Source organism: Phocoena phocoena, chromosome 6, assembly GCF_963924675.1.
Source record: "Phocoena phocoena chromosome 6, mPhoPho1.1, whole genome shotgun sequence".
Lineage (NCBI taxonomy): Eukaryota > Metazoa > Chordata > Mammalia > Artiodactyla > Phocoenidae > Phocoena > Phocoena phocoena.
The window spans coordinates 47833285-47851522 of record NC_089224.1 but is presented as its reverse complement, the minus strand read 5'-3'; the positions used below and the strand labels follow the sequence as shown (position 1 = coordinate 47851522).

At 37.9% G+C, this 18238-nt stretch overlaps 1 protein-coding gene across 1 annotated transcript in view; it reads left to right on the top strand.

Annotated features, from left to right (window-relative positions):
- ADAMTSL1 (ADAMTS like 1) overlaps nucleotides 1-18238 on the top strand; it is a 433243-nt gene that overhangs the window by 180992 nt on the left and 234013 nt on the right. Inside the window, exon 13 of the mRNA XM_065878827.1 lies at nucleotides 5207-5291. Within this exon, the coding sequence (XP_065734899.1) occupies nucleotides 5207-5291 (85 nt within the window). The remainder of the gene's footprint in view (nucleotides 1-5206; nucleotides 5292-18238) is intronic.

Below are 18238 nucleotides of genomic sequence, written 5' to 3'. Positions count from 1 at the left end.
AGATATTTTAGAAATATATGTCTGATTTACTATCCATATTGCTTGCTGTTAAAAACAAGGTGGTGGGCTTCCCTGGTGGCGCAGTGGTTGAGAGTCCGCCTGCCGATGCAGGGGACACGGGTTCGTGCTCCGGTCCGGGAAGATCCCACACGCCGTGGAGCGGCTGGGCCCGCGAGCCATGGCCGCTCAGCCTGCGCATCCAGAGCCTGTGCTCCGCAACAGGAGAGGCCACAACAGTGAGAGGCCTGCGTACCTCAAAAAACAAAACAAAAAAAAACAAGGTGGTGACAGCTTCCCTGGTGGCGCCAATGCAGGGGACACAGGTTCAAGCCCTGGTCTGGGAAGATCCCACATGCTGTGGAGCAACTAAGCCCATGCGCCACAACTACTGAGCGTGTGCTTTAGAGCCCATGAGCTACAACTACTGAAGACTGCGTGCCTAGAGTCTGTGCTCTACAAAGAGAAGCCAGCACAATGAGAAGCCTGCTCATGCAGCAAAGAGAAGTCCCTGCTCTCCGCAACTAGAGAAAACCCACGTGCAGCGAGACCCAACGCAGCCAAAAATAAATAAATTAAAAAAAAAAAAAAAACAGGGTGGTGAGACTCATCAAGAAAAAAAGGGAGAGGGCCCAAATCAATAAAATCAGAAATGAAAAAGGATAAGTTACAGCTGACACCATAGAAATACAAAGGATCATAAGAGACCACTATGAGTAACTATACACCAATAAAGTGGACAATCTAGAAGAAATGGACAAATTCTTAGAAAGGTACAATCTCCCAAGACTGAGCCAGGGAGAAGTAGAAAATATGAACAGACCAGTCACAAGCACTGAAATTGAAACTGTGATGTAAAAACTCCCAACAAGCAAAAGTTCAGGACCAGATGGCTTAACAGGTGAATTCTATGAAACATTTAGAGAAGAGTTAACACCTATCCTTCTAAAACTATTCCAAAATATTACAGAGGAAGGAACACTTCTGAACTCATTCTATGAGGCCACCATCAGCCTGATACCAAAACCAGATAAAGATATCACAAAGAAAGAAAATTACAGACCAGTATCACTGATGAACATAGATGCAGAAATCCTCAACAAAATGCTAGCAAACCAAATCCAACAATACATTAAAAGAACCATATACCATGATCAAGTGGGATTATCCCAGGGAAGCAAGGATTTTTTAGTATCTGCAGATCAATCACATCAATCAATATGATACACCACATTAACCAATTGAAGAATAGAAAGCATATGGTCATCTCAATAGATGCAGAAAAAGCTTTTGATAAAATTCAACATCCATTTATGATAAAAACTCATCAGAAAGTGGGCATAGTGGGGGAATACCTCAACATAATAAAGCCTATATATGACAGGCCCACAGCTAACATCACACTCAATGGTGAAAAGCTGAAAGCATTTCCTCAAAGATCAGGAACAAGACCAGGGTGCCCACTCTCGCCAGCTTTATTCAACATAGTTTTGGAAGTTCTAGTCACAGCAGTCAGAGGAGAAAAGGAAATAAAAGGAATCCAAATGGAAAAAGAAGAAGTAAAACTGTCACTGTTTGCAGATGACATGATGCATTACATAGAAAATCCTAAAGACACTACCAGAAGGCTACTAGAGCTCATCAATGAATTCGGTAAATTCGCTAGATACAAAATTGACATACAGAAATCTGTGGCATTTATATACACTAATAACAAAATATCAGAAAGAGAAATTAAGGAAACAATTCCATTTACCATCGCATCAAAAAGAATAGAATACCTAGGAATAAACCTACCTAAGGAGGCAAAAGACCTGTATGCAGAAAACTATAAGATGCTGATAAAAGAAATCAAAAACAACATAAACAGATGGAAAGATATACCATGTTCCTTGATTGGAAGAATAAATATTCTTAAAATGACCATACTGCCAAAGGCAATCCACAGATGCAATGCAATCCCTATCAAATTACCAATGTCACTTTTCACAGAACTAGAGCAGAAAATTCTAAAATTTGTATGGGAACACAAAATACCCTGAACAGCCAAAACAATCTTGAGAAAGAAGAACGGAGCTGGAGGAATCAGGCTCCCTGACTTCAGACTATACTACAAAGCTACAGTCATCAAAAGAGTATGGTACTAGCACAAAAATAGACATACAGATCAGTGGAACAGGACAGAAAGCCCAGAAATAAACCCACACAGTTATGGCCAATTAATCTATGACAAGGGAGGCAAGAATATACACTGGAGAAAAGACAGTCTCTTCAGTAAGTGGTGCTGGGAAAAGTGGACGGCTACATGTAAACAATGAAGTTAGAACATTCTCTAACACCAAATCCAAAAATAAACTCAAAATGAAGTAAAGACCTAAATGTAAAACCAGATTCTATAAAACTCCTAAAGGAAAGCATAAGCAGAACACTCTTTGACATAAATAGTAGCAATATTTTTTTGGATCTGTCTCCTACAGTAATAGAGATAAAAACAAAAATAAACAAATGGGACCTAATCAAACTTAAAAGCTTTCGCACAGCAAAAGGCACCATTAACAAAATAAAAAGACAACCTATGGACTGGGAGAAAATATCTGCAAAAAATGCTACCTACAAGGGATTAATTTCCAAAATGTACAAACAGCTCATACAGCTTAATACCAAAGAAAACAAACAACCCAATCAGAAAATGGGCAGAAGACTTAAATAGACATTTCCTCAAAGAAGACATACACAGGTGGCCAACGGGCACATGAAAATATGCTCATCATCGCTAATTATTAGAGAAATGCAAATCAAAACTGCAATGATATATCACCTTACACCAGTCAGAATGGCCGTCATTAAAAAGTCTACAAATAAATGCTGAAGAGGGTGTGGAGAAAAGGGAACCCTCTTGCACTGTTGGTGGGAATGTAAATGGATACAGCCACTATGGAGAACAGTATGGAGGTTCCTTAAAAAACTAAAAATAGAACTACCATATGACCCAGCAATCCCACTACTGGGCATATATCCTGAGGAAACCATAATTCAAAAAGAGTCATGTACCACAATGTTCATTGCAGCTCTATATACAACAGCCAGGACATGGAAGCAACCTGAGTGTCCATCAACAAATGAGTGGATAAAGAAGATGTGGCACATATATACAATGGAGTATTACTCAGCCATAAAAAGAAATGAAATTGAGTTATTTGTAGTGAGGTGGATGGACCTAGAGTCTGTCATACAGAGTGAAGGAAGTCAGAAAGAAAAATAAATGCCATATGCTAACACATATATATGGAATCTAAAAAAAAAAAAAATTCTGAAGAACCTAGGGGCAGGACAGATATAAAGACGCAGACGTAGAGAATGGACTTGAGGACGCAGGGAGGGGGAAGCGTAAGCTGGGATGAAGTGAGAGAGTGGCATGGACTTATATCTACTACCAAATGTCAAATAGATAGCTAGTGGGTAGCAGCCGTATAGCACAGGGATTATCAGCTCGGTGCTTTGTGACCACCTAGAGGGGTGGGATAGGGAGGGTGGGAAGGAGATGCAAGAGGGAGGAGATACGGGGATATATGTATATGTATAGCTGATTCACTTTGTTATACAGCAGAAACTAACTCACCATTGTAAAGCAATTATACTCCAATAAAGGTGTTAAAAATATATATAAAGGAAGCAGTGGCCACTGATACAGCTGACAGAGTTCGGTTCAAAAAGAGAGTAATGTATTAAAAGCCTACTATTAGTGCCAAGCTGAATTCTTCATTATGGAAAGACAGGGATGGTTCGAGCTGTCACAGACGGCTTCATTGACCGAGTCATTTATCTGGGGGAGGTGGGCTAGTTGTAAAATGATGTGTGTATTTTCGGAACCATCTTCCTGGATTCAAAATGTTAGCAAATCCTTTTGACTTTGGCAGTTTTACATCAATATTTCTCACTGGCTTTGTTTTCTGACCATTAACAATTGTTGTACATAGAGGATAAGTGATGACCCTAACTTAAAATAGTCCATTCTTTATTCATTCGTCCTTTACCCAGCCACTTCAGAGAAAGAAAGCAGTTTGTGGTTAGCTATCAAGAATAAAATCTGGGGACTTCCCTGGTGGTCCAGTGGTTGAGACTTCACCTTCCAGTGTGGGGGGTGTGGGTTCGATCCCTGGTCAGGGAACTAAGATCCCACATGCCTCGGGGCCAAAACCCCAAACATAAAACAGAAGCAATATTGTAACAAATTCAATAAAGACTTTAAAAATGGCCCATAAAAAAAAAAAAGAATAAATCTGGATTTTCACAAGTAAGTAGTGAGTCTGGCTCTCTAAACATCATTAAAATGCCATATAATCCTGTGGTGTACGCATATATAGACATATTTCTTTCATCTTTACAATTATTTGTTATAAAATGGTGATAGAGCTTCACTGGCTCATACTGTAAAGGCAAATATGCCTATAAATGACCCTAATAAATATGTCAGAATGGGAATCTTGGCAGTTACTTCTGTAGGAGCAGTTATTACCTCCCTCTTTCTTTTTCTCCTCCACATTTTTTTGCTAGGAAGTAGTTAGGAAACTTGTTCTGAATTGTTTGGCCAAAGCTAGATAAATAGTTGAAGCAAGTCAAATTACGAGTTGTGGACCCTAAGTTGATCGTATTCCAGTTGTCATAGAGCCTTGGGTTGGAATTGAATGAGTCAAATGTCTAAAGCAACATTTTGTGAATTTCAGAGTGTCAATTTTGTTTGTTTTTCACAGTGTGGAACAGATCACACTTAGCCAAAAGGCAAAAGAAAAACAAGTTCGAATTTATGAAAGTATCACAGTATAATCCATTGTACTTTGTGTTTGTTTTAAAAGGTAAATCTTTTCAACAGGAAATAGAATCAAAGATATTTCCATGACCCTTTATACACATACTGAGCTCTAGAGTTATGATTTTCATAATAAAAAGACTTTCCTTTGCTAATCAACATAATAAAGGGGACATAGACACAGAGACTAGTGTTATTAAACATTTTAAAATCTGATTTTCATTTTCTTCATATAACTATCATCATAGGCAGAAATTTACCTAGAAACATATTTGCAGTTATCGACATCATAACTTTTAGGTAGTACAAAATCAACAACTGGGGAGGAGAAAATGAAATTTCCCTGAAATCCTAAATCGGTTCTAACCTCTTTTCTTTTGTGTGCATGCACTTAATTCTCAGAAAAACTTCCGGTAGAGGCCAAGCTACCATGGTACAAACAAGCTCAAGAACTTGAAGAAGGAGCTGCTGTGTCAGAAGAGCCCTCGTAAGTTTTCAGCCATGCGTTGTTCTGCTTATGAAGCTGATTGGTTTAAAGAAAGCAGTGTCTTGCTGATGGTGGCTTTCATGGGTTCTGAGCTAAGTGTACTCCTCTTACCAAGGGAGGAATGAGGCTTCGGGGCTGTCAAATTGGAGATTTATCAGTTTCATAGTGTTTCTCAAAACGTGATTGCTCTCTAAATCTTTTCAGTTATGAACTACGAAAATGAAAGTGTAGTGCCTACCCTCTTCTCCAAAATCTGACCTCCTGTTTTCTTTTGCCAAGAGGCCAAAGGTGAGAAGGTCCAGGCTGCATCTGATGATGTAGCGCAGATTTGATGTGAAAGCCTAGGCAGCTTTTTATACTCGTTATCTCCCAGCTTTGCAGTATAGCCACTCACAAAAATGAAAGGGTAAGTGAAATATATCTGAGGTCAAAGGAAGCTTATTAGCTTTTCTTTTCCCTTTCTTGCTGGGATTGGTATCAGATGGATACCAGGTCTTTGCCCCACTTGATCAAGGTCCCACACTGGCTCGGTCTGATCAAGGCCATGAAATCTGTAAGACCACTAGGCACAGATTTTCCAGATACTTCAGGAGAGGAAACAAGGAAGAGAGACAAACTTAAGTTGGTTGATTGATTGACCAATAACTGTATATTGATTCTACTGCAATAGACTGATAGGCCTCTCTGCTACATCATTTTTAAAAATACAGGAAAGCACTTTATTGATGAATTTCATCTATGACCAAAGCAGTTTCTCTGACTGATGATTTTCTAGATTAATTTATTTAATACAAGTACTAGGCTCAGTGCTATGCATTGGTACCTAAGACATGTTATGTTACCCACCCTCCAAGAGCTCACAGTATAGCATTCAGGATACAAAATGGTTTCCAAATTCAACCTGTAGTTTAAATTTTACTAAATATAATATATAAATTAAGATTATAATTTATATATTCAAAAGCAATTTAGAACCTCTTCTGAGTCCTGTTTGAATCTTAATCTGATATGGTTTGCCAGAACACAGATTGTATTCTGAATCACACCCTAAACATCAAGAGATTGAAGAAGAAATCCAAAATGCAGATTGGTAAAATGACCAAAGTTCATGTGTAAAAAAAATGGTACTTGGTTTCACAGAAAAATGGTTTATATATAAGGTAACACATTTCTTACTTAAAAGGATAAGAAGCAAAACATAGATTATTTCTGTATCATAAAGTTGCTACAGCATTTTGTTTGCAACTTCTTTGAGAAAAGGCTTTAAGAAAAAGCAGCTAGCCACTGCAGAACTTTGGAGGAAAGGCAGTGGTTAAAGATATAGCGCAACTTTTATGTGACTATATAAAGGCTTGAAACTTTGTTTCTCTCCTGCCAGTACCTGGCTTGACAGACCTTCTTGCTGCTGGAGAGGAAGGAAGCAGTTCATTTTAGAGGGGTATTAACTCTTGAATCCGCTAAGGGGTCCTATTTAAGGCACAGAAAGATGCCACGTAATTGGAGCTAGTTACTCCTTATACGTATTCCTAGATTCAATACATTTAAAGCCAGATAGGTATTATTTTACGTACGTAAACTCTGCTCTCCCGTACATTATATTTTGTCATTTGGTCTAAAGCGTAATTCTGGGAGTAATATTGCATTATGACCGATGTTAAATAATATGACAAAGTTTAAATTAGATCAAAACACCTTATACTAATAATTAAAAGTCTTCCTCTTTATTAGATACCTCTCAAATGAAAGCTGTAAGTAGAGTTTAATGCTTCTGCAGAAGCATCACATAGACCACATTCAACTATAATTTGTAATGAGTGTTTTCCACTAAAACTCTGATTAAGATGCATTATGCGTAACTTTGATCTTAAGAAAATCCCTAAAGTAGTAAACACATAGTTTTAACCATTGAAACTATAGCCATCTATTAGATTATTAAATTTTACTCTTGGTGTAGTGGAATTGCCATTTGGCATGATTAATCTGAATTGAAGTTGATTGTAATTGGAGTGCCGGGTAAAGGAAATATGTATACTGTTATGCTCAGAACAATAATTACTTTTATACAAAAATGAAATAAATGACAGCTGTAGAATAAGGTCATGAAAGGTATGTGGTCTGCACATTTTAATACACTTTACTGTTTACCACACTGAACCCTAGGAAAGGTCCTACGTGTCACATTATTTTTTTTAACTGATTTTGAATTTTAAAAACATAATTTTGAAGGGTCTTAATTCTTTTTTTAAAACCACACAGACTAGTTTCTGAATGTATGGAACAACCTATAATTACTCTCCATAGTATAATGAAAAAATGATACGCTGTCAGCAAGGCTTTCCTTCCCCCCCACCAAAGAGACTCACATTGCTTAAATTATATAGTAATGTTTAGAAGCTGTGGTTGTCACTTATGAACTAATACAGAGAAGAGAAGCGAGAACAGTGGTCCAGGACTATTATCTCTTGCTTTGGCTCCAGTTAACATGGAGAGTTCTGTAATAAAACAGCAAATAGCATTTACTGCCCCTTATGTAGAATAAAAATATTATCACCAGCCTGTCTCATTAAATACTATGGGGAAATCAGTAGCTTAAAGTCTTTAGTATATGGAGATACCATTATTGAATGTCAGATTCTTTTGGTAAGCCCAAAATGAAAAAAAAATTGGGCTTATCACTGTAGCCAAAAATACATTTGAAAGCAACCACTCTAAGACATGTTTAGAAGAAAACTATAGTAAAATACTGAACTGCCAAGACATAACTAAAACTTTATAGAACAGAAGTATGTTACATATTCCGCTAAACTAAACGCCATGCAGAAGGTACAAATACAGTTATTAGTCTCATAGCGTAGCTGAAATAAATATCAATAGTGGGTCACGTGATAGTAATGAACTTACTGTTGATGAGATTCATCTTATGAAGCTGCAGCTTCATTTATAAATGCTTTCAGACATTGTCTTTTCCTCAACAAAGACCTGGGTTTTTTTTTACAGTGTATTCGATTCCTGCGGCACAAAGGTAGGAACGTTGTGATGAGTATATTTTCTTGATCTGCAGAAAATGCCTTCTTAACCCACTTGTGGGAGTCCTGCACTCTAAACTGACTTTTCACTGGTGGCCATAATTCGCCTTCATCCACACACATGTTTTGATCAGGTTTTCCTGACAACGCACATCAAGAATCTTTAAGCAGCTTTGTCGCTCTTCATTGAGCAGGGCAGCGTGAACAAGATCCAGCCCCAAACTGAGACTAAGGGATGGGAGGCTTTAGCTACTGAAGCTGATCAAGCACAGGCAACCTTATAAATTCACACAGTAAAGTGAACTTGCGTCCAAGGATGTCAGCTGAGAAATCCATAGAAATCCCTGCTACGCAATTAACATGGAAAGAATTATGGTTTGAGATAGACTTGTACAAAAAAATAAGATTCTGGGAGAGTTGCATTTTTCTGAGGGTAATAGCAGTGCCATTCTACCACTAGAAAGGGGGAAACGGGAGAGGGACGGACAGAATCCTCTTCTGCTGTTATTCAAACTATGTGTTTTTGAATTTGCCTCCAGCTGATGAGAGTAATGTTAGATTTAGGACACGTCACTGAAATGCCAGCTGGTTGCTTCCACTGACCAATATATGGAAACAGCTTTCTAGGTATTTTTTAAACCCTCAAAATTTTACTTCTGTTTGGTGAGGGATCAGAACTACATTGTGGTCATCCAATTATACTCATTAATCAGATAGAAGCTAAAGAAATCACTGACTTGATTTTGCATCTCCTGCTTTTATACCTTCCTTTCAGTCTTTGTTGGGACGTGTGCATGAACAGCATGCCCACTTCAAGCCAAGTACACAGCATGGCCACTTTGATAGCTTAATTTCTTGAGCAAAAATGAAACTATGGTGACTTCTAGGACCTGTCAAGACAGCTGTCTACTGCTACTGTAGTTAATCAGCTGGCCTTCTTAAAAAACCTGATCTGACTTGGAATAGGAAGAAGATTTTTCATTTTCTTAACTCCTTCAAGCCACTCACAAGCCACCCAATGCCCTAGAAGGTGATGGCGTGGGGGCTCTCGATGCCCTACCTTTCTCTTTCTAGACTTTCTGCTCTCTGAATCAAGTCATCCCAGGGAGAGGAAGGTCAGACTAATTGGGCATCTAGGGAAGTCAGGTCCACCCCAGAGTGATTTCAGTTGCCAGGAGTGCTTGGATGGCTCAGAACAAGTGACGGGAGACAGGTGATTCCCTTGGGTACACTTGACCAGCACCGCCATTTTAACTAGCCGTCCCTCCATCAAACCGCAGCATACACCAGGTAGAGACCCCTAACGGTGCTGTCCTTTCAAAGGTGGGATTGGGTGGTCCTCTGTGCCTTGATCTTACACTTAAAAAAATGTTGACTTATCTTATTAGATTTTTCGTGAACAGCTTTACTGCATGGTTAGGACAACATTTTGGGGCTGCGACACAATACCCAAGCCTTAAATGTATTGCCACAAATAACCTTGGTGTGAGCCATATTAAAAAGGAAGAAGAAGGAAAGCAAGTGGGCAGAAGGCAGAGGTAATATCTGGATGCCAGATGGCATCAGCTTAGTGATGGGGCTGATTCAGTAAGAGGCAAAGGGAAATTCCTGTCATGCATCTGTGTGAACAGAACCCACAAGGAATTAAGATACAGAAAGAAAAGCCAATGAGAGTCTCCATTGTGATCCTATAGTCATTAAATGGTTCATTTACCTTGGTGAAAATAGTATTTAAATATATAATATTCAAGCTATATGTTTATATTAGTCCATATTTATATCCAGTAAGTTGTCTGAGAATGTGGATGGCTTAACTCAGTGGTTGAGAATGTGAATTCATACTTTTTTAAAGTGGTTAGGACTGTTAATTATGTGACACGTGATTTTATATTTTCCCCCAAAGGATATTTAGGGAATCAAACACTGGTAATGGATCCAGATAGTTTTGCTGTTCATATCCTCAATACAAGGTGCCTCAAGTACATTCTCTTTGTGAATCACAGGCCACAGAACATAAAAGGAAACATCTTCTATATAGAGAGAAACAGATATATCTCTTAGGAATTCAGAGTCACCTAAGATCAAGAAATGTAAACACTATTTGCAGATCATTAAACCCTCAAAAAGGATGTTCAAGCAGAACATGGCATTAGAGTTACGGGATAAAAAAGCACGAAAGCATTTAATTCTGATTTGGCACAAGGCGGAGTGAAAGCCTCATGCTGGCCAGACTGAATGAGCCCTTATCCCCATAACGATCGTGACCTCTCTCCTTTCCAACTCCTTCCTTTCTGGTCTCCCTGTCTACCCAGATCGTTCTTATCCCTTATATCCTCTGCAGATGCTTAATATGAATTCTTTGGCTGATTATGTATTTTAAATAACACTGGACCTGCTAATTGTTCACTCTTCATAATGAAAGAAGCTGAATTCACTCTTAAGTCACCTGCTCTGGGCCAGACTTTGTGTCAAATGCAGGTACGGTAAAAAGTAACCCAATAGTCCCTGCCCTCAAGGAACCACAGATAATTTCCTAAAATATGAAATTTTTTCAGGTACATCAGGCTGCCAACTATGTGAGTTGGTGAGGGAGGGTGAGTCTGTATATTTGTGTGCTCAAACAGGAATACAGCCCCGCTGGAATCAAAGTAAAAAGCACCTTAACTATCGATCAAAGCTACATGCATGGTAGCAGCATGCACAGTGGTGAAAAGTGTGGCCTCCAGGGACCGACCTCCTGGGTGTGAATCATGGATCCCCCAACAGTAAGAGGGAACCCTGACAAATCACTTAACCCCAGAGACCTTAATTTCCTCATTTGAGAAACGAACATAATGGTATCTATATCACAAGGCTATTTAGAGGATTAAGTTATGTGTAAAGTACCTGGTATGCAGAAAACTCTGTTTAGGTGTTAACTGTGGTTATGATTGGACCTTTTCCAGCATCATTCATCTTCTTAGAGAATATTTAAGTAAGTAAAATTGTATAATAATTACTCATTTACAAATGGAGAAATTGAGGCAGGTCTTATCTCTGCCTCATACATGTCGTATCATGTGGCATGTGAGAGAACCACAGGTAACCCCAAATAACCCCAAATTCAACTAGTGGTTCCCCAGCTAGCACCACCTTCCTGTGTCTCCTCTTTGAAGACTCACTTGTAAGAGGCACACTTTGAATTTAGGCGAGAATTTATCCTAAGGGACAAGGGTTAGTTACCTTTATTTGAACCAAAAGAAATCTATAGCAAATGGCAAAAATTAATAAGGAAAGTTTAGAAAATGCTCGGATGGAAAAGCATCCTCTCTCAACTCTGAGTTACGTCCAGTTGATACCCCAAGCTTGCTCCCGGCATGCACAGAGACAGAAAAATCAATAACAAATTCAAGAGAGCAGACAGAGCCATTTTTATGTAGTCATTAGAAAAGCCTTTCTTGCAAACCAAGAAGTTCTACATTTGTCAGCCCCTCCTACTGTCTCCACTTAATGCTCAGTCTGGAGCTACTTTCAGAACTAAATCTGAACTACTGCTCAGCTGAGCCCTAGAGAGTGGCAAAGACAAATTAATGGGATCCTTGTGTGCCAAAATACAGTATGGACCCTGTCACCACCAATATATGTTAAGTCCATTAAGGTCATTTTTAATGAACTGAACTTTTCTTTGGAAAGCTTTGCCAAACTTGTTGAATTAAGGGAAAGAAACCTTTACAAAATTGCAAGATAAACTAATTCCACTCCATGTGAAGAAGAAATGGTTCATGACAAGTATTCTGAGTTTACAATATTTTAGATTTTTCTCCAAGTCAGAGAAAATAATATGCATGAAAATCTACATTCTTTTATTAAGCTAAGAACTCCAAATGCACTAATAACATTGTAGGCTATAATGGCATTTTAGTTCCTGGGATATGGCTTTTTAACTCATCAGACTAGCCTTAAGGAAAACCAAACTTTTAAATCATGTTCTGTTCACGTAGGTTGGAAAAGCAACGGAGAGAAAGATGGTCTGAAACGAGTGTCGTAGCCTCATTTTTCATTGGTGGAGAGTGATTTGGCTCCATTGTATCTTCTCATACAGTTAAGGGTCTGTCTTGTCTTTTTCCCAAATCTCTGTGTGTAATGATTTTTAAAGAGTGGGCTCCTCTAAACTAGGAACAATTCCATAATGCTCCAGAGTCTTCACTGTTGGGTGGCTGGTTGTGTAATAAGGCAGTGTTAGACCAGAGTCATGTATAAATTACTGAAGGCATCCTCTGTCTCAAAGCTGCCCCAAATCCTTTTATTCTGTAAAGCAGCATTTTTATTGAGATTTAACATAAGTATGATAGACACAGAACTTAAACTTGTCTCAAGCTACATGATAACCCAAATCCCGTCAAGATGAATCAAGGCCAGCACATACTGCCCAAAGGCAGCTATAAGAAATAAAAATAAATAAACCCATGATAGCTACTAAATCTGGGCACAATCACCTTTTGAAAGACCATAAGAAACTTCTAAAACAGGAAAATGGTTTCAGATTTTCCATGCCAATGCCTGGAACTTAAAAGTATGATTTAATTTCTTTGAAGTTTTAGGCTATTGCCTCTTTATCTAGCTTGGTTTCAACCTCTGGAGACAAGAATAAGCCCAATATCAAATCACTCATAACATCAACCCTTACCCTCCTATTTACCCACTCACTTATTCATTTGAAAAAAAAATGTATTTTTGATCACCTATTATGTGAAGTTCTACCTTCATGGAGGTTTGGTCTAATAAATGAGATGGTTATTCCATAAAGATTCACACTGGATTATCAAAAACTGATCGCTGTTATAAGAAAATGAAGAGGTTCTGTCAAGAGTCTGACAGGGGCCCCCAAAAGGTCTGGGAGTCAGGGAAGTCTTCTTTGAGAAGGGACATGTCAGCTGAGACCTGTAGGATGAGCGGAAGTTATTCTAAGCTGAGAGAAGGGAGGAGGGTCATCCAGAGAGTGATCCACACATGCCAAAACTCTGAGTCAGGAAAGAATTACACACATTTAAGCAAGTGAAGGAAGACTAGTGTGTCTGGAAGCTAGTGACTGGGCGGGGGGTGGGGAGAATTGTAGGAGATGAAGATGGATAATGGCATGATATAAACCTGGGTAAGGAGTTTGGCTTTGTTTCTGGGTATAGCAGGAACAATGAAAAGGTTTATATTTTAAGAGCCCCCTGGCTACAGCATGAAGAAAGCATTATTAAGAGCTAACAGAGGAAGAAAACAGACCAGTGGCTATTGTGGTAGTCCAGGGGAGAGCAGATATTAGCATCAATGATCCGGCTTACATGGCAGCCTCAGAGCCAGGACAATGAGGTGGTAAAGAGCATGGATTCTATAGTAAATGGCCATGGTTTGAATCTTGACTCTGCCATTTATTTAGCAGTATGACCTTGGGAATATCTGTGTCTCAATTTTATCATCTAGAAATTGGGATGAAAATATAATTGTTAAAATATAATTTATTTTTGTTAAATATATAAGTTGTTAAAATATTTTCAGAAAGGTAAAATCGTGATTTATAAATATAAAATGAGCACTTGTCTAACTTTTTATTTAACTCATGAATTATGACAGAACCATAAGATGTTAAAACTAGTTCTAATGTGAATTGGATTTAGAAAAGTTTATATTTTCTATCAGAGAAAATTATTTGCATTGACATGAACAGAAAAATAAGTTCCGTCGCTATGAACGAGAAACATCTACATCATCACTAGCTCTCTGCAAGGAAACTTTCATCTCCATGGAGTTGCAAAATAGACTAGCCAAAGACAGAGACTCACACTTCCATAGAATTTGACAGCCCCTAAAAGTCTGCTAGTAATCTTGTTTGTCCATATCACAATGACAGTACCCATCTCCTAACAGTGTTATAATGAGCTAATATATAGAAATGCTTAAAACATATCAGTGAACGTTAGCTATTATTGTTGTGATTGTTGCTGTTATTATATCAAGGTGGTAGTAGTCGAGATGGAGAGAGGTAAATGAATTTCAGATACATTTTTGAGGGAGAATTAATAGAATTTGGGAATCGTTTCAAAGTGAGGAACTAGGGAAAATGAGGAGTCAAGAATCACTCCTGATTTTTCATGTGAGCAATTAGCTACCCAGTTGAATCATTTGCTGTGATGGAGAAGGTTGGAAGAGGAATCGGATGCTAAGAAAGGGAATCAAGAGTTCCATTTTGGACACTTTAAGTTGGAGGTACCTTTGAAATATCCAAGTGAACATGCCACTCAGGAGAGATGTCAATGTGTACCGGCTAAGAGCATGAAACCTTACTAGGTGTGTGGCTTATATCTCAGTTTCCTCATCTGTATATTAAATGGAGATAATAATAATTCTTTTCTCATCAGGTTATTGTTAGGATTTAACAACATTTATTTATAAAGCACTTAGAAGTGAGGCTGACACATAAGAAGCACTGCATAATTTTTTGATAAATAGATTGTGTTAAATTAATGTTTATTCCCTCCAAAGAGTAAAATGGCTTGCTATCCCAAATCTTACTTTAAAAAAAAAGTTTCGATATGAAGCTCAGACAAAAGGTATAGACTGGCGGGTAAATACTTAGAAGTTGCCTGTACTTTGGTGGTATTTGAAACCAAGAATCATTGGTGAGCACATCAGAAGACTGCACCAAACTGAGCCTTCAGGCACTGCAATATTTAGAGTTTGAGGAGAGGAGAAGGATCTAGAAAAGGAGCCTGAGAAGGAAGTGACCAGAAAAGAAAAACAAAAACCTGGAAAGCTTGGTGTCATGTAAGTCAAGGAGAAAGTAATTCAAGAAAAAAGGCACGATCAGGTGTGCTGGATGCTACTGGAAACAAGATGACTGAGCACTGGATTTGTCGGGAAGAGAAGACAATGTGGGACCAATACTCTTAAACATTTATTATCAACTGTCTTTTTTCTGGCTTTTCCCTTATTGTTAAAGAAGAACAACATCCCGATGGTCAAGAGGGTCCCTCCTTTAGTAAGATTCCTTCTAATATCTTTATTTATTTATTTATTTTTTGGCTGCATTGGGTCTTAGTTGTGGCACGTGGAATCTTTCGTTGTGGCGCGCGGGCTCTTCGTTGTGGTGCGTGGGCTCTGTAGTTGCAGCACGTGGGCTCTCTAGTTGTGGTGCACAGGCTCAGTGGTTGCGGCACGCGGGCTTAGTTGGGTTCTTAACCACTGGACCACCCGGGAAGTCCCATCCTTCTAATATCTTGTCTGGAACCATATTAGAGGAAGCTGGGTCAGACCTACAAGATGAGTTTAACAGAGTACTCAAATGTACAAGGTACTAGGCTTTGAAAGAGCCCAGTCATCTCTGGCTCGTTGGAACTTGGAGAGAACTCTGATCTCCTGCAGCATTTCCTTCTAGTACAGCGTCTCTTTGAAAGGAAAATGTGCTCTTTAATGCAGTCAGCCTTTCTTCCCCCACTTCCAGCACTGAGCATTTCCACAAGAAAGCCATTGAGGCATTCTTGCCAAGGCCAGCTGCCTCTCAAAGAACCCAAAAGGGCAACACTATCCTGAGAAAAAGAAGTCAACTACTTGGAAAATGCCACTAAATATTGCTGTCCCAGGACTGCCTTAGAATGTTATGGAATTGGGTCCTTCCTTCACATCACTGGCTAGCGGCACTAGACGGGGCAGTCACTGAATTTTTTTTTTTTTCAAATAATTGTATTGGTGACTGTATCAAAATTGTCATTTGTTTTGTCATCTTAATTTCTAGAACCATTCTATTCTTGGTTATGCTACTAGGTACCTTACAGTGCTGAAGACCCTCACAACTCAGGCGCGATACTTAAGGATGTGAGGAACGTATGAAAAAAAGTGGTGCTATTAGATGTTTTGCAGAGTGATGTCCTGGGCACCTTTGCAAAATTTTGCTTGGAGACTTCAATATGCATTTCATAACCAGCATGAATTATTTGCAATTCCAGAGACTTGTAAGCTAACAGCTGCAGTTGAGAAATATTTTCATAATTTCACATTCAGATCAAGTATCCTTGACTAAAAAGCTTTCTCAATAAGTTAGATTCCCATTTATTTGGAATGATTTAGGTGTGGTTCTAAGTGAATGTAGAGGCATATTTTAGATAAGTGTTCTCTCAAAACTTTAATGCTTTAGCTATATATATATATATATTAAAAGCTATAGAATTTATTTGTATTTCACAAGTTTTTCATGCACTTTCTTCATTTTTTTAATAGTTCTATGAAATTTTATCATGGACATAGATTCATATAACCACCACCACAATCAGGATACAAAACTGTTCCATCATCCCCCCCAAACTCTCACCTACTCTCCCTTTATAACCACTTTTCCCACAAACCAAGCCCCTAGTTGCTACAATGACAAAAGAATTCATAAATAAGTTTGATTTAAGAACCCAATGTCAGTGAATTAGATGTATATATTCATTAATGAAATTGTCTAGCTTTGTGTTGAAAAGCCAGTGGTTACTTCTCGTACAAACATGAAATGCAAAGCTAGCTATATTTTTAAATAATCATTTTAAGTTTGTCTTAGTATGATGGATTTTTTTTTTTTAGTATGATGGATTTTATAAGTAAATCACTTTAAAACTCCTAGAGTGATTCAGTTAAAGAGTTGCCTGCCCTTTGTAACATTCCAAAGGTTTTTTGTTTGTTTACTAGTTTGGAGGATTTTTTTTTTAAACATCTTTCCTTTTAATTTCATTGAGGGACATTGAATAAATCACTAAGTAGATGAAAGAATGTGTTTCCCTTTCCCTCTTCTAGTTCCTTTCCCACCCAGCAGCAATTATTTTTTTCTCATAGATCCAAATGCCTCTTCGATACAAATGCCCAAATGCCCAGCTAGGTTTAAGTAACTGCACCTTTTCCTAAAGATTTTACTGTCTCAAAGATTGTCCAGAATCAGGAGAAGAACCAACTCTTCAAAACTAAAGAAAAAGAATAGAGAAAGATTGAACTAAAAATAAGATGAGTTAATATGAAATGCCATTTTTACCAATGACGTATGATGAATTTTTTGTCCCCAAATGACATATTTATGTAAAAGACTTTCTGGTTAATTTGGCGTAGAATTACTTAGAGAGTAATTTATTTTTCCAATATACTCTTCTCCAGATCCCTCTGTGGCCACTGGTTAGGTGAGAAAATTTTAGAAAGGGAATAATCATTATTCTCATGTGCATATAAAATAAACATCTGTCAAAGATTGTATTTACCTCATTAATTAATGAAGAAACCAGGAATATGTTACAACCGACTTAAAGGAAATTTAAAAGAACCAAATATATTCAGGCAAATAAGAATACTGGAATGAATTTATAAGTAGATGCACAATGGGTCTATCCACAGGACAACCAATTGCATTCCACAAGACAATCTTCATTTCTATGGGAAAGAATCTCATGATCAATTTCCTGCAGTTTAAAAGTTGTAAGATAATTCACAGTCAATGAAAGATTTTAAAATTTTATAATAACTAGGAACAATGCACTGGACAGAATATTCAGTAATCTTTGGGGTCCCTTTTAAGTTTTTATAATTTTTTTCTACACTCTTCAGTTCATTCCCTCCTCTCCCCTCACCCTAACATCACCAAAAGAAAGAGGAAAAAGAAATCCACAACCCCTTTCAACTTATAACTCAAATGTTATAAGATTGAAAACTAAACAAAAGTTAAATATTTCTAATGTGATTTTCTGCAAGTTTCAACTTGCATTTTGAAACTAGAGAATGGGGTGAGGCTCCTAACAGCATCAAAAAAACACAACTATAGAGCTACTATATTGTGCTACTCTTTTTTTGAATAATCCCAATGATTTTTTTTTGAACAAGCACTCATATGAAAGGAGGAGAGAGGAAAGGAAGGGAGAAAAGAAAAAAAAATATCAG